The 22,316-nt window shown below is 38.7% G+C and overlaps 1 protein-coding gene across 1 annotated transcript in view; it reads left to right on the top strand.

Moving 5' to 3' along the window:
• The window catches only part of LOC127631606 (2-(3-amino-3-carboxypropyl)histidine synthase subunit 1-like), a 113,940-nt gene that overhangs the window by 58,225 nt on the left and 33,399 nt on the right, over nucleotides 1-22,316 (top strand). Inside the window, exons 4-6 of the mRNA XM_052109857.1 lie at nucleotides 6,388-6,509; nucleotides 15,773-15,927; nucleotides 18,282-18,403. Of these exons, the coding sequence (XP_051965817.1) occupies nucleotides 6,388-6,509; nucleotides 15,773-15,927; nucleotides 18,282-18,403 (399 nt within the window). The remainder of the gene's footprint in view (nucleotides 1-6,387; nucleotides 6,510-15,772; nucleotides 15,928-18,281; nucleotides 18,404-22,316) is intronic.

Genomic DNA, 22,316 nt, shown 5'->3' with positions numbered 1-22,316 from the left:
AGGACACGGCAGTTTAGTGTAAATAAAGCGTTTAGCGCACGTAAGCAAACGGAACCGAACTTGGAGCACTTCTGTTATTGCATGAGAGGGAGTTGTGGAGCACAGAACCGCTCTGAAAACACTCTAACAATGCTCTGACTTAATATAGACCGGACAGAGCAGCGCAAATAAACTTTGAAGAGAGCAGACTATTTATTTAATTAAATCGCAGCCCTTTGCCATTTAATAATCGCACACGGTCATATCGCGGTTTCGATTTGATTTCGATTAATTGTGTAGCCCTAGTGCATATACAAATGTGCATCAGATGGGTGAAAAGAGAGGGACCTTGATGAGAGAAAGGATGACTGAATCAAATCTAGCAAGGCAAATATTTATTTGTTCTGCTTTCACCTCTCCCTGCTTTTCAAGCGAAGGCTGCTGCCTGTGTCCTTCACATGAGAATAACTGAGTGTGGGGAGAGAGGGTGTGTTTGGGGCACTGGGTTACAGAAGTAAGCCATGCATGAGAGACACAGACAAGGGAGTGTGTTAAGTAGAGGAAGGAGTGATGATTTGACTGCTTGTTAAAATGCTTGTTGTGCATGTGGAGCAGACGATGAAGGCCAGGGTGAATCTTGTGAAAACATGTCCAGATCACATTTCCCCCCACAGTCAAAAGAAGAAATATAAGAAATTATATTTTTCATAATAAACCTAAAAGTATTATTAATTATCTTTGAGATTTTTTGCATTCACATTATTTTCTTTTGCATATTTTATGCACATTTCCTTCCTTGTAATGTGTCTTGACATGTTTTGGTCTCATGATGTCTGTATTAAAGTAAAACATTACACCATTATTCTCAGTGGTGACTCATTATTTTCTCATTACTGTAATACAGTAATTTTTCTGTATTAATGAATATAACTCATATTAAAGATAAATTACACCATTATTTTCAGTGGTAACTCTCATTAGATTCTCAATAATGTAATACAGTATTTCTTGGCATAAATAAATGGCAGTACAACATACGGTATACTACCATGATATATACTGTAAATACTTCAAAATGTTCATAATATATTATTATTTGTTTCAAATGACCTTATTACGAATGAGGTAATAAGCAGTAATAAGATTGGGAGGGGCTTAATTGACGAGAAAAATTATTTTACCAGGAGATTAGCAGTTACAGAAATGCCATAGCAAAGAGACATTTTGAGTTTAGAGTCAGCACGCAAGTGTGGGTTATCTTTTGAACTATAGGTGACACTGTCTCCAAACTGGCTCAGGTATCCCTGATTCCGATGATGCATGATTTTTTTGTTCCAGATGGGCCGGTTTGAGTATTTCTGTAACTGCTGATCTCCTGTGATTTTCACGCACAACAGTCTCTAGAAATTACTCTGAATGGTGCCAAAAACAAAAAACATCTAGTGAGGGGCAGTTCTGCAGACAGAAATGCCTTGTTGATGAGAGAGGTCAACTGAGTATTGCCACACTAGTTCAAACTGACAAAGTCTACAGTAACTCAGATAACCATTCTGTATAATGGTGGTGAGAAGAATAGCATCTCAGAATGTGCTTGTTTTGTGCTGATTTGGTGGCATGAGGGGGACCTACACAATATTAGGAAGGTGGTTTTAATGTTGTGGCTGATCGGTGTAAACCCCTGCAAATAGAGACACGCTCTCTAGCGGTTCACGCTGAGCAACACAGCAATATGAAATAATTTATCATTACAATTCATCTTGCAAAGGTTGTCAAAATGATCACTTGCCAAATGTTGGCTATTGATGCAGTACACTTGAAATATATCACATAACAAAGCAATAATTAGTGATCTATCTGAATCAATATGACAAAAGGAGTGGTGGATGTTTGATTCTTACATATATAGCCTCTTCATGATTTGAAATGAAGCACAATATCTATTACATAACTAACGCTTTTTTATGGGTAAAAAGAAAAGAAAGTAGACCGTTCGTCAACATGAACGTACCAAGGCCATTTATGGTCTTAATCCGGTGTATTCCTAGATGATGGACGAAGCTTAGCTACAATCACACTGTGTACAAATGTACTTGGAATATAACTGCTGTCTTTTATATCAGTTCCCGTGTTGTTAACCTGTCACATTCATTTGGAGCGCGCCACACACATGCAGCTGATCAGATCAAGAGCGACATTAAGACAAGCGCTAAGAATTCTTTTTCTCTTCCATATTCAGCCTTTGGTGGATTTACAGCATATCTAACTATAGCATTTGCAATATTTTTTGCAAAATCTCAATTTAAAAAAAAATAATAAATTGTGTCAAAATGCAAATTCGAATTGTTCGTAAAAACTGCCCAGCCCTAAATCCATATGGCCAATATGGGAAAAATTGGTATAGTTGGTATACCGGTAGTTGAAATCCTCATGGCCCAAGGTATCTATAGACATCACTCATGATGGTTCAAAAGTTACGGGCAAAACCAAAGGTTGACCTTGTTAATTTTGTGTTTGTGTAACTTGTCAAAGCAGTAGAAAATCATTAGTCAGTATCGTTAATTCTGTGAGGCTCAGTCTGGATATTATTTTGAGACATGTTTTGTGCAAATCAGGCAAAGATTGTTGGAGCCTTTATCAAAACGTTATAAAGAACATAATTCAATATGGCGGCCACTGCAATGGGAGTTTTAATATAAAGAGTCCATTTAAATCATCAGAAATAAATTAATCAGATGCAAAAATATATATCTATTTATTCATTTTTTACAAAAGATAAGGTTATTTTTTTAACCAGTGGTGATGCATTGATGTCACTTTCACTTGGTGCCCTAGAGACCCCTTATTTTGTCTGGGGGCTATTCCTTCCCATTGTGATACAATATGTGCCACAGCCCCTTCAAGGCTTGGCCCCTTATAAGCCTTTTGTAGGTTGACTTCCTCAAAATGTGTGAAAACTTTGCCTCTGTGCTTTCAAAACTTGTAATTGTTTGTTTGAGAGAGCAACATTTGCTCAACCGATGGCTTGAATTTGGGGCGGGGCCAAACCCTTTGTTCTTTTTTTTTTCACCCAATAACAGATGGGTGTGTTCAAGAAACACTGTTTGAAAACAATCATTATGTTGACCTGTTGTACATTTTAGGCCTATTAGGGTTTTTTTTAGGCTTATTAGGTTTTACCAAAATCCCAAAACAAAGACAAAATTAAGAAATGTAACTCGTCCTACAGCTACAGCCATTAAACTTGGCACAGACCTTCAGACTGTTCTGACTTTGTGATCTATCTTTTGTAACTAAATGGACTCACAGTGGACAATTGAATATCCTAAAAGTCCCATAGACTCATATTGATTAGGAAAATTTCCTCAAAAAATTAATTATATGACAGTCCATCTTACTAACTAACAATCTATCTTACTAGCAGGCTCTTTGTCAAGCCAACATCACAGATTGTCTTGTTTAATTTGCCTTCATAGTTATTTTTGCAATTCTGTTTGAGACCCTTATATACATCACAATTACACTGTTTACTAAAAACATTTCTGATTTCTTTCTTTTGATTTTGAGGTAAAATATGACCAAGACATGTTCTTGTCATTTTTTGAGAAAAGAGGGCCACTTCAGGCAGGATAAGAACGCATGAGCATACAAGAGAAGCAGACAAGTACACAGACTGACAGACTGGGAAAACAGAAAGGCTATGGCACTGAGACAGGGCACTCGATCCAGACAGGTAGCAGGATATGTATGTTCTTCTGTTTGCAAGCTGCCCAGTCGCAGAGATCTGCACAGACTGTCCTATGTGTCACAGAGTTGTATTGGCCACTTTAGATACAGTAACTGAAGTCTGAACAGGAGGTTGCAAGGTGAATAATATGGAGCGATTTAGAACTGCTACTGTTTGTATGAGCATATAAAGAAAGAGAAAATGTGCCTCTGTTCTATTAATAATACCTGTCCTAAATGTGTCTGATTTGAGACAGCCAGCTCACCATACAGCAGTCTCACTTTTTCTCTTTTCCTCTCCTCTCATATTCTTCTCTCTTTCTTTCTCTCACACTCATAGTTTATGTGCTCCTGTCTCATGTTTATCCTGCATTTAAATTTCACACAGAGGAGAGGCGGCAGAAGTGCTCCAGTCAATATATGGGCTAACACTTAACAACCCCTGCTGAAGCAAACAAAAACAGATTGTTGGCTCTTCAAACGGCTCCTAAGAGATCCACCTCTCTAGAATGCTTGTCAATGTCCTGCAAAGTGGTGGAAGGAAACCAAGGAAATCTTGTAATCCGGGTTGGGGAGTTACGAAATACATGTAACTAATTATGTATTTAAAATACAAAATATAAGTACCGGTAACCTGTATTCCACTAAAGTTACAATTTAAATAATTGGTATTTAGAATACAGTTACATTCAAAAAGTATTTTGATTACTGAAGAGATTACTTTACATTTTATTGTCATTTGTTTCATTTAATATTTAGTCCTTTCAGATGGAAAACATTTATACATATAAATGATGCGATCCAAAGTGCATTTGAACAGTACAAGAAATAAAAATTAACCTCATGTAAATTGTCAGCTTTATGCCAAGCTAAAATGCTATTTCTAGCCATTTTACATGCACATGAGTAAATTCTAGAGACTGCTGTGCGTGAAAATCCCAGAAGATCAGCAGTTATAGAAATACTCAAACCAGCCCATCTGGCACCAACAATCATGCCATGGTCCAAATCACTGAGGTCACATTTTTTCCCCATTCTGATGGTTGATTTAAACATTATCTGAATCTCCTGACCTGTATCTGCATGATTTTATGCACTGCACTGCTACCACATGATTGGGTGATTAAATAATCGCATGGATGATTGTTGGTGCCAGATGGGCTGGTTTGAGTATTTCTGTAACTGCTGATCTCCTGGGTATTTCACACTCAACAATCTCTGGAATTTACTCTGAATGGTGCCAAAAACAAAAAACATTCAGTGAGCGACAGTTCTGTGGACGGAAATGCCTTGTTGATGAGAGAGGTCAACAGAGAATGGCCAGAATAGTTCAAACTGATAAAGTCTACAGTAACTCAGGTAACCACACTTTACAATTATGTTGAGAAGAATATAATCTCAGAATGCTGTTCTGAGATTCGGGTTGTAGCTGTTTTGGCGGCACAAGGGGGACCAACACAATATTAGGCAGATGGTTTTAATGTTGTGGCTGATTGGTGTATATCTAAATAGTTTTCAAAATATTTTTAAATACATTGAGTCTATACATATAAAAAATAACTTTTGAATTAATAGTTTTATTTTTTTTTCCCATCGTTTTTCATTAGATTTTGCTATTTGCAATACTTCATGGGATTGTAGTTCATTCCCTCATTAAAAAGTATTTTTCTTAAAATTTCAAATACATTTTTGCTTCCGATCAAAGTTTCTAATCTTTTAGGACCAAGATGGCTGGAAACGTTTACACTATTGTGCTCCGTTTCTGTGGTATTGTGCTGGGGATACAGGCCCACAAGGAAATCTCATTGGTCCAAAATACCACAGTATATCAAACATCAAATATGCATCCATAGGGATGCCCCCCTTGCTGAGGGTAGCTCAGCAAGTAAAAATGCTGACTACCACACCTGTCGCATGTTTGAATCCAGGGTGAGGGGAAGTCAGGCTTTCCTGACTTCAGATTTCAGTCAGGCTTCCTAAGCAACAAATTGGCCCGGTTGCAAGGGTGGGTTGGGTTAACGTCCTTGGGGTTGCTATAATGTGGTTCTCGCTCTCAGTGGAGCACGAAGTGAATTGATGCCGCGGAGAATAGTGTGAAGCCACCACACACACTAGGTCTTTGCTGTAACACACTGAACAAGCCGCGTGATAAGATGTTCAGATTGACTGTCTCCGATGCAGGGGCAGCTGAGATTCATCCTCCACCACCCGGATTGAGGCGAGTCACTACGCCACATCAAGGGCTTAGAGGGCATTGGGAATTGGGCAATCCAAATTGGGGAGAAAATACAAAGAAAAAATGCATCCATTGCTTCCTCTATAACTTTTAGTAAGGTGAATTGCATTCCATTCGAAATACACAAAAACAGAGCAAAACCTCAGTGTAAAACATAAATGAACCTTTTAAATAAATTCTGATGTTAGTCTTTGTCTAGCACTTTGTCATCTCTAAAGGTTATTTCAAAAGATGTTCCCTTCGCAGTCGTGCTGCTGCCATGTTGTTCATATGGCTAGCAGGGGCCCACTCTACTAGAGACATGGATGTCTGTCTGATTGACATTTCCACTTTAATGCAATTGATCTGGCGACAGTTTGGACCCTTCTGTTCACTTATGGCTTGATTAATTTGAATTGCTATAGGGTGCTGATCAAGCTCGTTGATTGGTTGATTGTGGTGTTTGTCAGATTCACAGATGCAGACACTCTGGTGATGGGAGATGTGACATATGGGGCCTGCTGTGTGGACGACTTCACTGCCCGCGCTTTGGGAGCTGACTTCATGGTGCATTACGGGCACAGCTGTCTCAGTGAGTTACGCACACACAAACAGAATCTTCCTTCATATATAAATTAACATAGTTATAAATTACACAGCCTAACATTAAATGGATCATTCGCCCAAAAAGGGAAATTCAATCAACGTTTGCTCACCCTCGTGTTTGAGTAAACTATCCCTTTAATTCTCATACAGGAAGACATCTCAGGCTTCCCCTCAAGTGTCATTTTTTCTACATTTCTCCGGTTTCTCTTGTGCCCGTTTCAGGGTCTTTCATTAACAGATAACCACTAATAGCAAAAATGAATGAGAGAGATAGATGGAGACCAAGAAATCTCCAGGGCATCTCTAAGAGTAAAGGTTGGAGACAGTCGGTCGTGGTAAGGAGTGGCGACACATCAATTTTGCTGTTGATGTGCTTTGCACAGCCGCTCTGAATAGCTCAGTTTGGGAGCTGGTCTGTGCCGTTATGTGTAAGGGATAGCAGATGCTCTGAATGGACCTGCCTGCACATTTACTCAGCAGATCAATAGCTGAACATGCATTAAGGTTATCCTTTGAAAGGCTTGGACGTGCTGTCCAAGAGGAGGCTGCCCCTTCACCCCCCCGCTGTCTGTCAGCAACACAACATACAGTAGAGGAGATGCTAAATCAATAGGGCCAATATATCTCCAGCAGAACAATCACACCATGCCCAAATACCAGAGACAGCCATGGGAATATTAATCTAGACCTTTATCTGTGGACTGAAGCCTCTTGCAAAACACAACACACACATATACAAAGGCCACGTTTATACATGTGATCACAAGTGCTTAGAACTAAAAACAGGTGTAAATAGGATCCAAATTGTTTTGTGATCAGATCACTGAAACCGCATACTGCAAGTGTGAAACACATGTGATTTGTAGTGTTTTTGAAGTGTAAATGCTAATCTATCAGTGAATGTCAGCCAACTCACCTGTCAATCAACCTGTGCTATAACAGGGATTTTGAATGCCAGATTTTCAAAGCAGACTTTTGAAGAGTGGTGGTGATTTTGATTCATTTTAGTGACTCGATTCTTTTGATTTCGTTCACCAAAAAGATTTTTTCAGATTCATTGATTGATTCTGAGACGGTGCAAAATGACCGTCTTCTAAGATATTGCATTAAACAAAAAGTAGTCAACATTTCTTATTATCCTTTATTACAATTCTACTAGAGATTTCAGCACTGCAGAGTGTAAAATCATCTTTAGTCTTTCCTACAAATGAAAACGAAACATAGCTATCATACTGTGAACTGCTGTGCACGACTTTTTTTTATCAAGCTATACAAAAAGGACAACAATACTAGCATAAAAATAATTATGAGTTTCAATAAAAAACTTTATCTTTGTCATTGTAGTGCGAGGTCATCACTCACCTATATTAATGATTCATCCGGCACCTTTTTCTGTTGAACAAGATTGATGACATGAACAAACGACATTCAGCAGATGGTTTGTGATGACTGAATCGTTCATGACGGTTACAACTCACAAACGAGTTTACCAGTACATTCAGTTTGCTTACGTCACAAACTAAATGACCAGCTAGTTCAGTGAAGGGGTGTATTCACTTAGTGGGTCAAACCAACGAATTATATACTCCTTCACAGCTATTTGCTCATGCTGAAGTCAGTCTTTAAAAGCATGACACAGGAAAACAAATGGAGTTTTCATGTTTACAATTGTACAAAGACAGTTTAAAAATAGTCTAAACACCACAAATGGCAGGTCTTATTTTCCCTATATTTTGTCTAATGCTTGGCTTAATTATTACCTAAACAAATAAAATGTTAAAGAAAAGACTAAACATCTTACATTGTGCATCAAAGCACAACATTTCCATCTGTAATTCATGTTATTATAATTTAATGGTCTTCGGTAATTTTTACACATTCATAAATTGGGAATCAATTTTTGTGTATACCTATAAACTTGTACTGAGTGCATTTCACCCGTTTTTCTCCTTGTTTATTGTGACTGACTCACATGCCAAACTGAACAAACAACAAGCCTCCATCTCATTCAGTCGTTCAGCAGATCTTCGTTCATGAGTCATTTGCGAACGTGTTTACCATTCAGTTCGTTCACGAACAGCATCTTATGTTGTTCAGACTCAAAAGACCGACAAGTTCAGCGAAGGGGCAGATTTGTTCAGATGGTGAAACCAATGATGTTCTCCTTCACAGCATGCACTCAAATGCTATTGGCTCACACTGAAGTCAGTCTTCATAGGGATGAATAGCAGTAGAGCTCATTGGCTTCAAAAGGGAGAGACGTTAATGAACAAATAATATGAGTAAGTGTATGGAGGTGAACGAGAAAGATTCATTCATTTCAAAGATTTGTTCAAAAAGACTGATTTGTTCACAAACAAAACATCACTACTTTTGAACCCCACACTATGATTATATTGTGTATAAATACAGGTGAAACTCGAAAAATTTGAATATCATGCAAAAGTTCATTAATTTCAGTAATTCAACTTAAAAGGTGAAACTAATATATTATATAGACTCATTACAAGCAAAGATATTTCAAGCCTTTATTTGATATAATTTTGATGATTATGGCTTACAGCTTATGAAAACCCCAAATTCAGAATCTCAGAAAATTAGAATATTACATGAAATCAATAAAAAAAAGGATTTTAAATACAGAAATGTCGGCCCTCTGAAAAGTATAATCATGCATATGTACTCAGTACTTGGTTTGGGCCCCTTTTGCATTAATTACTGCCTCAATGCGGCGTGGCATGGATGCTATCAGCCTGTGGCACTGCTGAGGTGTTATGGAAGACCAAGATGCTTCAATAGCGGCCTTCAGCTCTTCTGCATTGTTTGGTCTCATGCCTCTCATCTTTCTCTTGGCAATGCCCCATAGATTCTCTATGGGGTTCAGGTCAGGAGAGTTTGCTGGCCAATCAAGCACAGTAATACCATGGTCACTGAACCAGGTTTTGGTACTTTTGGCAGTGTGGGCAGGTGCCAAGTCCTGCTGGAAAATGAAGTCAGCATCTCCATAAAGCTTGTCTGCTGAAGGAAGCATGAAGTGCTCTAAAATGTCCCGGTAGACGGCTGCGTTGACTCTGGACTTAATAAAGCACAGTGGACCAACACCAGCCGATGACATGGCTCCCCAAACCAACACAGACTGTGGAAACTTCACACTGGACTTCAAGCATCTTGGATTGTGTGCCTCTCCATTCTTCCTCCAGACTCTGGGACCTTGGTTTCCAAATGAGATGCAAAATTTGCTCTCATCAGAAAAGAGGACTTTGGACCACTGAGCAACAGACCAGTTCTTTTTTTTCTTTAGCCCAGGTAAGACGTTTGACATTTGAAGCCCATGTCCAGGACCCGTCTGTGTGTGGTGGCTCTTGATGCAGTAGCTCCAGCCTCAGTCCACTCCTTGTGAAGCTCCCCACACATTTGAATGGCCTTTTCCTGACAATCCTCTCCAGGCTACGGTCATCCCTGCTGCTTGTGCACCTTTTTCTTCCACACTTTTCCCTTCCACTTAACTTTATATTAATGTGCTTTGATACAGCACTTTGAGAACATCCAACTTCTTTTGCAATTACCTTTTGAGGCTTTCCCTCCTTGTGGAGGGTGTCAATGATGGTTTTCTGCACAACTGTCAGGTCAGCAGTCTTCCCCATGATTGTGAATTCAACTGAACCAGACTGAGAGACCATTTAAAGGCTCAGGAACCCTTTGCAGGTGTTTAGCTGATTAGAGTGTGACACTTTGAGACTACAATACTGAACCTTTTCACAATATTCAAATTTTCTGAGATTCTGAATTTGGGGTTTTCATAAGCTGTAAGCCATAATCATCAAAATTATATCAAATAAAGGCTTGAAATATCTTACTTTGCTTGTAATGAGTCTATATAATATATTAGTTTCACCTTTTAAGTTGAATTACTGAAATTAATGAACTTTTGCACGATATTCTAATTTTTCGAGTTTCACCTGTATAAATAAAACTGGGTTAACACAGCCATGTCAAACCAGGAATTATCAGGGAAATTACATGGAAATGTTTCTGTCAAAGTTTTGGGAGCCCTTATATTAAGCAAATTCCTGTTTTTGTTTTGTTTGTTGTTTATTTTATTTTTTCAGCTTTTGCTTGGCATATCACTTTTCATGGCTCTGCTTGTTTGTTGCCAATATGCCTTTTTTATTTTCCTTGTACTTCGAGACTTTTCCAATATCTTGCGATCTACCTGGAACATTGCTTCTCAAAACATAAGCTAAAAGCTTATATGCAATACAGTAGAAAAAAATGTTGCCGTACATTTTTACCTTTGTGCTCCGTGTGAATAGGTCTGTAAAGTGACAAACAAAAATGAATTACAGTAAATTCAATGTGTTGTATTACAAGAACATGTTAATTAATTCATTGACATTAACAGACTTTATAGGATTTATTGAATATTGCACTGAAAGTTGCACCTTGTCTAAAATAATATTTCATAAGATAAAGTAAAATTGTAACACATTTTCTGTAAAGGAAAATGACAGGCTTGTTCACTGTGAGGCATAAGCAGTTTAAACACGGTAACCATTACTATTAGGTTCCATTTGTTGACATTATTTAATGCATTATGTATCATGAACAAACAATTAAAAATATATGTTTTGCAGCATTATATAATCTTTATTAATGTTAGTTGATAAAAAACTAAAAACAATGGTTTATTATTAGTTTATGTTAGTTCATAGTGCATTAACTAATGTTAACATATAGGCTACCACTTGTAATTTAAACATTTATTAATATGTTTAAATACAAATTAACTGAAATTAATAAAGGCTGTAAAAGTATTGTTTATTGTAAGTTCATGTTAACGAATGTTGTGAACTTATGTTAACTAATGTAACCTTTGTAAAGTGTTAGGCTACTTTAAACACTGTAGTACATAATATGTTTGTTGTGCTGTTCTGTGCCTTCAAGCAGTGATGTATCTTACATGTGGATGCAAACTGTTGTGCTGTAAGTTAAAATAAAAGTCAATAAGGTCCTCAAACGCCAGTATAAGATTAAAGAAACTCTACCTGACAGCCAGGACACACACTCTTGCCCTCTCTCAATCGTCCTCTCTCTCTCTTTCTTTCTCATACTCTCACTTTTGCTTCATCTCTTGCCCCAGGGCTCAGCAAGGTCTTTCTTCAGTCCAAGAAGGCTTGGAAGTTTAATTTTACCGGAACATTTTGACCAGGACTATATTATGATTGTATTCAGTTAGTAACCATACCAAGTGCATTTGAAAGCAATATTAAATGTAATATTAATAGTGGTTCTAAGAAGAGAGTAAACCATCAGTTTCATCTGCCCAAAAAAACCTGGAAAATCAATGTCGAGCTCTGCCTCCCCCTTCTTTTTCGGATGTGAGCAGTCTTTCATTTTCGCAGACTTTATGAAGCTCCTCAATCATATCTGCTTATAATTTAACTGAGAGAGTGGTGTGTGCATTTTTGTGAGTGCAAGGAGGAGAGAGGAAAGGAGACGAGTTGCTCGATATGGTGACTGAATCCACGACTCTTATTGACAAAGCTGTATTTGCAGTGAGTAAGTGCTCTCAGTCTATCGTGCTAATTAGATAAGAGAAATGGGTCGATACCACTTAACTCCCCCCAGCCCCTCCCCATCTTTTTCTTTTGTTTCATAGCACCTGCAGAAAGAGGCTGCCACCACATGTGTGTATATGTCATACGTGTGTGAAAATAACCCTCTCTGCATATGTGCTCATTCTGACACTGACCCACTTAAACGCTTAACAAAACTTTAGTGCCACAGCCAGTGAAATCTCCCTCCTTCTCTCTCTCTCTCTCCCCTCCATCTTCCCCTACCATGTACATCACCTCCTCCACTAACAAATCGAAAGCACAGGGCTCCTACTGTTCCAATTTTGTGTCCTTTAGCTGTTTGTGATTATGGATTGAAGTTCCAAACGCTGCCAATGTTTTCCCTTCCCTTACCCCTGGCTTTCTCATCTGCATACCATGAATAACATATGCATCCCAAAGACATCTATTCAATGTGTGCATTTTCAAGACAAAACTATCGTGAGCTCCAATGATGTTCGTTGAATTCTTGGTGAAGAACTACACTACCATAATCGTGAAGAGAAACCATCCACCAATCAGAAAATTGTGGCTTACAAACCACGGCAGTGACCACCCACTTCTACGACAATGAGATTGACGCAACTGAGTTGGTCTTCCAACACTCTCAAATATAATCGTATATATCTAAATATTCTTTAAATATATCGATTGTATACTTACATCTTTCACCAACAATCATGCCACGATCCAAATCATTGAGATATGTGCATGTACATTTTTCCCCATTTTTACAGTTGATGTGAACATTTACTGAAGCTCCTGAGCCATTTCTGCATGATTTTATACACTGCACTGCTGTCACATAATGTGATTAGATAAACGCATGGGTGATTGTTGGTGCCAGACAGGCTGGTTTGAGTATTTTTGTAACTGTTGATCTACTGGGATTTTCACAAACAACAGTCTCTAGAATTTACTCAGAGTGGTTCCAAAAACAAAAAACATTCAATGAGGGGCAGTTTTGTAGATTGAAATGCCTTGTTGATGAGAGAGGTCAACAGAGAATGGCCAGACTGGTTCAAACTGACAAAGTCTACAGTAACTCTGATAACTGCTCTGTACAATTTTGGTTGGTGCAATTTTGGCGGCATGAGGGGGACCTACACAATATTAGGCAGGTGGTTTTAATATTGTGGCTGATCAGTGTATAATCAACTACTTAAGTCAAGTCATTTTTATTTCTATAGCACTTTTCACAACACACATCTTTTCCAAGCAGCTTTACTGAAAATAACGCTATAACAGAAAATGAAGACACACAAACAGTTTGACTGGAAGCTTGTGGCAGTTCATTTTGGTGAAGCCCATCCCAAGTCTAAGGTTCAGGTTGTGTCCAGTGAAGTATCCCATGTCTTAAGGTTGAAGTTGTCAGCAGTTTATCTCATGTGAAGTCCATCATAGAAGACTGATGTGATGTCTGGCTTGCACAGGATGGAGTTACAGTTGTCGCAGTCACTCATCGACACGTAGCAGTGGGAGTCGGACATCAACATCATCAACTTAAATTCAATATTTTTATTTTTTTTCATCTATTTTTATTAAATTACGCCATTCGCAATGATTCATACCTTCTTCATTTTTGTCTTATTTTCAAATATTTGTTTGCTGCAAGTTAGTTTGTAATGTTTTGATTTACCTCAGAGCTGCTTGGTTTGGTTTATGGCTTAAAACTCTTTTATGAAGGATTTTATGAAATCCTTAGGAAAAATAGTAATGGGATATATACTTCTGGAACCAGGACAACTGAAAAAGTGGGCAGACAATGTTGTGCTCTATTATATGTTTTACAAGGCTTGTGAATGTCTGTCAAATCAGTCTTGTTAGATGTTTATCACAGTGGTTCTTCTGAACTGTTTTTTCTTCAGGACCTAACTTCATGTTAGCAATCAAGTGGCCACCCAAAATTAGAGGTCGAACAATAGTGGATTTTGCTTATAACGATAACTAAGGTGATGGAAAAGGCTGATTAAAGATAAATTGGCCAATAGTTTTTGATATGAATAATATCTTAGATGTAGTTTATTGTTCAACCAAAATCCCAATAATAATCAGAAGAACATTTGGTGCATAACAAGGGACTTTTAACTATAAACATGCCCGAAGCACACCAAGACTCTTATTTTAAATGACAGAGTCTAGTTGTAAAATCCTCTAGCACTGTGACAGACTTTTTGCTACTCTCTTTAAAGGAGGAAGCGTGAGTCGGATAAATGATCCTGCGTGAGTCTTTTATTTTTCCAATTTTCAGTCTAACACCAACATTTGCTTTTCAGCATAACATAAATAATGGCACACATGATCACTGCTGCGTGCGTGCATCTCTGCCCTTTAAGGGATATTTGAGGGATAATCTTTTTATAAATTTTTTATTTTTTTAAACTGTTGACATAGATGGCATAGATTTTTGCAGACAACCAATAGTTCCCTAAAGCAACTATCAGCACTGATTAATCAGTAAAACCGATATATTGGTCTACCTCTACCCATAATCCACATTTAATCTAGTCTGTCATATTTTCTTTTTACTTTTATAGTTTGTTCATGGTTTTCAAGAATGAGACAATGTCATGCAATTTGACCTAATTTTACTAGTTTCTACCAAGTGACTGATGCATTTACATAAAAATTCTGTAGAGATTGATTGAGCTTCACTGCCTTTGATGTCAACCACAAAAGATACTTTTTACAATTTGATTAGCCTTTTTGTTTTGCTATTCACAATTATATGGTTAGTTGCATATTATTGTTTGCCTTTAGCATTGTTTTTCCTCTGCTCTCCACAACCCTCTCAGAACAGATCTGTGACCCACAAGTTAAGAACCACTGGTTTATCAGATGTCTGTACAACTTAAAATTTGCCATGCTTTCCAAAATGTGTGCACTCTTTCACAGACATCTTGACATGTATGCAGCTTTGGAAGCCTGGGATAATTTTTCTGCTTTGAGAGATACATTTGCCTTCTCTTACTGTATCCATCTGTTCATGTCCTGTACTTTCATATTTAAATGGGCTCCATGTTTTAAAAAAAACTCCTATAACTGTGGCATTTGCCTAATAGCAGTGAAATGGCCATTAGAGCAGGAGCTTTAAAGAGAATGCAACAAGAAGAGCAGCAATTATGACCATCAGCAGTAAATTGTAATGTAGATGGGTGGAGAGTTGAGCCTGCCCCTTTTTCTGCTTTGCTGTCCTTTTAAATGGCGTGTGAAATGAATGGCATTAATAATAATCATACTGTTGTCTTTTTTCATCCATTATTGTCATCCTCAGGTTTGATATGGACTGACTAACACAAAGTTTTCGGACTTTAAATTACATTTCTTACATTTTCCTTTTTTTAGCAGTTTCTATAAAAAAAATCTATAAATCTATAAAAAATTGATGAAGCTGATGTAATTTTTGACGATTCAGATGGGAGGAAGTGTTTCCCAACACTCCTTACGCCCTTTGCGGCTTTACACGAGGGGTTCCAGTAAGAAACAACATGTAATTTTTAGTGAAAGTCCTAAAATCAATTACACGTTCATGAGTGCAATTATTCCTTTAATATGATGGCTATGATTGGCTATGATGATTTGAAAGTGCAATGAGTAAAGTGTGTTTTAGAAAGTATGTTGTTTGTTTCTTTAGTCCCCATAGATTCCACTGAGGGCATCAAGATGCTTTATGTGTTTGTGGACATTCAGATTGACACTGCCCACTTCCTGGACACGGTCAAGTTCAATTTCCCCCCGGGCCACTCGCTTGCCCTCGTCAGCACCATCCAGTTTGTTGCCGCTTTGCAGGTGAACTTCCACCCCTGTTGCTTACTTAAACTTAACTGTTCCCTGCAGTTAAATATGTTCTCTGTCTTGTTGATGGCATCTCTCTCTCTCTCTCTCTCTCTCTCTCTCTCTCTCTCTCTCTCTCTCTCTCTCTCTCTCTCTCTCTCTCTCTCTCTCGCTCTCTTTATATATATATATATATATACACACACATATACATACAGTGCATCCGGAAAGTATTCACAGCGCTTCACTTTTTCCACATTTTGTTATGTTACAGCCTTATTCCAAAATGGGTTAAATTAATTATTATCCTCAAAATTCTGCAAACAATACCCCATAATGACAATGTGAAAGAAGTTTGTGTGAAATCTTTGCAAACGTAATAAAAAAACTAAACAAAAAAAATCACATGTACATAAGTATTCATAACCTTTGCTCAATACTTTGTTGAGGCACCTTTGGCACCAATTACTGCCTCTAAGTCTTTTTGAGTATGAGTCTACAATCTTGGCACACCTGTTTTTGGGCATTTTCTCCCATTCTTCTTAGCAGGACCTCTCGAGCTCCATCAGGTTGGATGGGGAGCATCAGTGCACAGCCATTTTCAGATCTCTCCAGAGATGTTCAATCGGGTTCAAATCTGGGCTCTGGCTGGGCCACTCAAGGACATTCACAGAGTTGTCCCGTAGCCACTCCTTTGTTATCCTGGCTGTGTGCTTAGGGTCATTGTCATATTGGAAGATGAACCTTCGCCCCAGTCTGAGGTCCAGAGCGCTCTGGAGTAGGTTTTCATCAAGGATGTGTCTGTACATTGCTGCATTCATCTTTCCCTTGGTCTTGACTAGTCTCCCAGTTCCTGCCTCTGAAAAACATCCCCACAGCATGATGATGATGCTGCCACCACCATGCTTCACTGTAGGGATGGTATTGGCCAGGTGATATGGGGTGCCTGGTTTCCTCCAGACATGATGCTTGCCATTCAGGCCAACAAGTTCAATCTTTGTTTCATCAGACCAGATAATTTAGTTTCTCATGGTCTGAGAGTCCTTCAGGTGCCGTTTTGGCAAACTCCAGATGGGCTGTCATGTGCCTTTTACTGAGGAGTGGCTTCCGTCTTGCCACTCTACTATACAGGCCTGATTGGTGGAGTGCTGCAGAGATGGTTGTTCTTCTGGAAAGTTCTCTTCTCTCCACAGATAAACACTGGACCTCCCTGACAAAGGCCCTTCTCCCCAATCATTCAGTTTGGCCGGGCGGCCAGCTCTAGGAAGAGTCATGGTGGTTCCAAATTTCCATTTATGGATGATGGAGGCCACTGTGCTCATTGGGACCTTCAGTGCTGCAGAAATGTTTCTGTACCTTTCCCCGGATCTGTGCCTCGATACAATCCTTTCTCAGAGGTCTACAGATAATTCCTTGGATTTCATGGCTTGGTTTGTGCTCTGACATGCACTGTTAACTGTGGGAACTTATATAGACAGGTGTGTGCCTTTCCAAATCATATCCAATCAACTGAATTGACCACAGGTGGACAATCAAGTTGTAGAAACATCCCTAATGATGATCAGTGGAATTTTGAGTGTCATTGCAAAGGCTGTGAATACTTATGTACATGTGATCTTTTTTTTATTTTTAATAAATTTGCAAACATTTCAAACAAACTTTCACATTGTCATTATGGGGAATTGTTTGTAGAATATTTTGGAAAATAATTAATCAATTTTGGAATAAAACAAAATGTGGAAAAAGTGAAGCGCTGTGAATAATTTCTGGATACACTGTATATACATAATTTACCTTCCTGCTTCAAGGTCTCTAACAGCATATACGGCCGTCTGTGTGTGTTCACATCCATAATAATGTGTTTGTGAATGTGGGTGTGCAATGCTGATAAGGTATTTTGAACTGCAAAAGGAGGAGAAATGATCTCTGAAGAATGCCTCACTCAGTACTCCACCTTACATAAGTGTGATATATATTTTCTTTCCTTTTCTGTCTCTAAAATTAACTTTGCTTGTGTAATAATGGCCCTTATTATTTCTGTAGGTGGCACGGCCTGGGTGTGTGTGTGTGTCATGTATATTGGCCTTTGCTGGGTGTTCTGGGTGGGTGCTGGAGGTCAGAGGAGTGTGTGTGAATGTGTGTCTGTTATTCCCTGCACTCCTCAAAAAAGCTGCTTAAATGTAATGTCCCACCCCCATCTCGTTTCTGCAGCTTCTTGCCTTAATTATTTGGCAGCGATTCGCTCTTTTCCTCTTTGTGCGAGAGGAATGCCTGTAAGTGTTTGGAGATATGCTGGATGACTGTTCCTTTAGTTGGACCATTCTCTCCTCTGTCTCATCTCTTTCCATACTCTTTTTCTCTTCCTCCAGGCAGCCAGTGCAGAGTTGAGGCCGGATTATGAAGTACTGGTGCCTCAGTGTCGGCCACTCTCTCCTGGGGAGATCCTTGGGTGCACCTCGCCTCATCTGGAGAAACACGTCAATGCCATCATGTAAGAAAAAGGATTTCAGGCCATCTTTGAGTATATTTCTGTGTCAGAAAAAAATCCCTTAAAAGGGGAAAAATAATACTATAAACACATGATTACAAATTGAGACCAGCTGTGCTTGATCCAAAGGAACTCTTTCTGATGAACTTTTTTTATTGATTCATATATTAAACAAAAAATAAGCAAAACGTATACAAACAGAATCAATACTTAACCCCCACTATTACCCCCCATTGGTCACACATGATTATAGACACAATCACACACATCAACCACTAAACTTCCCTCTCCACTGCCCCTCCCCAAGAACCCTCTAGAAATACCAGATATTTGCCCCATTTCATTAATGACCGCCCCATCATATCTCAAATAGTCTGGGGCAAAATTAAATTTGAGTGCCCAATATGTCACACATAAAACTCTGAACCTTCAACCAAAATTCTTGGATATTAACACACCACCAAAACACATGGGTTGTGTCTCCATCTTCTGATGACATCACCAGCAGGTGGGTGCATCTTTAAGATCAAGCTGTGACAGGGCAGAGGGTGGGGCCGGGTTGTGATTCTACACACCCGGCTCCTTATCAGGCTAATCAAGCCTCCGAGAGGGATAAAGCCCGACTGCGGATGGTGCGCGTGCGCGACAGAGAGAGAGAGAGCATTTACGAGCAGTTTGTGTGTGTCTTTTTATTTAATTAAATGTTGTTTATATTGTCAAGCGGTTCTCGCCGCCTCCTTTCCCTTAATCCCTTTACACAAGCCTATACAATCTAGAGGGGGGTCCAGTAGAATCGATGTAAAATCTTGAATCGCATAAGGCGCACCCTTGCATCTCTAGATGTAGACATTATTTATTTTTTAATCCTAGCCCACACTCCCTCCACCAGTTCAAATCTTTCTCCCATAATCTCTTGAGAGAAGTTGAAGCTCTGTCCCCCAGACACTGAATTGACAGGGAGTAATATTCAGTATATACCCCTGAGTGTCTGCCGCTTTAGGGGAGTGTATGCTACTCCCAAAAATAGTACAGAGCAGGTGGCGCAGTTATAAATGCCAAAAAAACTGAGATCTGGGAATCCCAAAATGTTGAACCAAATTTTCAAAGGATCACAACACTCCACTCTCATATACTGTAGGTCACCAATTGTAGCAACCTCCCTCACAATCCACTCTGACCTGCAGAAAGGGGGCTTATTAAAACATAATTTTGGGTTCAGCCATATGCTCAAGGCAACATTTAAATAAATGTCCAAATTAAACACTGGAGACTTTTCTCCATAATGAGTACAAATGCGAGATAACTGGGTGTGAGCCAAAGCAACTGTTAAAGGTGCTATATGTATTATTTTGACTATATTAAATCATAAGATGAACATAATATGTCATTAGAAATTTAGGAAATATGCTAAGTTGAAATCTGAATCTGCCAAACATTCCCTTTCAGATTTAAAGTTCCTGGGCATTGAGAGGGTCCTTCCTCGTAGAAGAGGAGGGGATCGAGACAAAGAGGGGCTTTTTGGATTTATGAGTTAAACTGTTTAGTCCCCAATGGCATGAATGAGGAGATGGATTTTGCCTGCTTTTTTTTGCCTTGCCTGCACAGCCTGTTTTCTCTAGTGTTTTTCTTTTGGACTTTTATGTTGAAGTCTCTTTAACTGAGCTCTATAACTTTAAGAGTTCTTTTGGATCAAGCTCAGCTGGTCTCAATTTGTAATCATGTGTTTATAAAAGGGATATGAGACTCCCTGCACTTTGCACTTTTTCACTATGCAATATTTTTGATAGACCGCCTTGGTCTTCATTTAGTGTGTGGACAGCATCTGTTTTGGATTTTGGATATTATCTTTTTTTGCTCCACACACCTAAGGATATACAAGTATTTTTTGAGCGCAACAATTCTCTCTACTACAAATGCTGTGTATGCAGGTGATACAGATATTCTCTGTATCGTACAGCAAAAGTGAGCAGCATGCTCTATGAGACATTTGTATGATTCTGTATGAACATAGACTTCAGCGAGAGGGAGTGTGTGTTATGTGTGTTTTCTGCCTCTTATGCCAATGTTTTGTGTGTGTGTGAGAGGAAAGAGGAAGAAAGCGAATTGATAACTGCTTTGTGTTCTTTAATTTTCACCCATCACGTCTTCATCAGGGTGTTTGCCAACTTTAGACATACACAAGTGTCACTGACACCCAAAATGAACATTATGTAAATACCCTTTTTCATAGATCATTTAGTTTAGTTTTTTGCTGTGCCCTCACCCTAAGAGACATTCTCTGACACCTACAGTCGTAGTAATGTGATGTTATATTGCAAAGCCAAATCGCAACCATATAATTATCCGCTAATTAAAGCTTACACAGAGCCTGACTTTCGCATAAGAATTAATATGTTCGCCAGGGGTCTGAAAAAGACCCTGACAGAAGATGATTACAGATTTCCACTGAAAAATTACACAGGTCTTTGGGTTTATCACCACCTTCATAGTGTCTTTTAATGAGTTGGGCGTACCATAAAGCATTCTGCGGATAATTCACTTTGGCCCGAAACATATTCTACATAAAAATGTGAACGCAGACCTGCAGAGTTACAAGGTACTCTGTGCTGCCACAGTAACACAAGAATGCACGTTCAACCAAATATATATATATAGTCTGGATACATGCCAGGTTATTATACTCTTCTCCATCATTTGATCATAATTTGATGCACACCCAAATGTACCGCATGCTTTCCGTAGATGTTAATAGCGCATAGTTAACAGCGCTGGGTTTTGAAGTTTTGAGTTTTGAATTGAAATATTCAAAATGCAGAACTATTTCAGCGTCGACTGCACATGGTTAAACTGGATTGCAGATGTAAACTGCAGGTTTTTGTTTGTTTGATTTTGCGCTGAAATACCATGCATAAAATTGGTGCTACTTTTTAGTGAATTCGCCCCTTTGTATTCAAAAGAATTTGAGAAATACCATGCATCATTGCACTATTGAATTCTCAGTAGTGCCATCTCTAAGAAATACATACATTTTTCACCGCTTAAGTTATACTGTTAAAAGCTGAGCTGAGGAAGTACAGTGAGTTAATGCCTCAGCCATAACTGCTACTACTATTTTTGTAATAGTTGAAAGAGACAGTGACAGGGAAATTGGTGTTTTTATTACGCTTATATATAAAGTAGAGAGAAGTGTGTGAAGTGGGGATTTTTACTGTGAGTGGCTGTGTCCGAAACCTGAGAATGTTGCAGATGATGTTAGGAAGGCATCAAGGTATGTTAAAATGATCATGTCTGTTAGAATGCCTTCATCTGCTCAATTTTTTGAAGGCAGCATAGATTTGTCCTTCACTGCCTATGATATCCGAAAATTCTGTCAGTGTGATTTGGTGATTGGTTGAAAGAATAAAATTGGTGTCTAATGGAGCGGTTTAAAAGAAGTATAATACTGCATGTCTATTTTTCGGCAAGTGGCAGATACTTTTATCCAAAGCGACTTTTAAAGTTTAAAGTATATCATTTGTCAATTTGTGTGTTCCTTGGGAATCAAACCCTTGATCTCGGCATTGCTTGCTATCACCATGTGCTACCAGTTGAGGTACAGGAATGTGTGTGTATATATATATATACACTCACCTAAAGGATTATTAGGAACACCTGTTCAATTTCTTATTAATGCAATTATCTAATCAACCAATCACATGGCAGTTGCTTCAATGCATTTAGGGGTGTGGTCCTGGTCAAGACAATCTCCTGAACTCCAAACTGAATGTCAGAATGGGAAAGAAAGGTGATTTAAGCAATTTTGAGCGTGGCATGGTTGTTGGTGCCAGACGGGCCGGTCTGAGTATTTCACAATCTGCTCAGTTACTGAGATTTTCACGCACAACCATTTGTAGGGTTTACAAAGAATGGTGTGAAA

The sequence above is a fragment of the Xyrauchen texanus genome, chromosome 38 (assembly GCF_025860055.1).
Source record: "Xyrauchen texanus isolate HMW12.3.18 chromosome 38, RBS_HiC_50CHRs, whole genome shotgun sequence".
Lineage (NCBI taxonomy): Eukaryota > Metazoa > Chordata > Actinopteri > Cypriniformes > Catostomidae > Xyrauchen > Xyrauchen texanus.
Note: the sequence above shows the minus strand (reverse complement) of the source record. Positions and strands in the feature narration are given on the sequence as shown.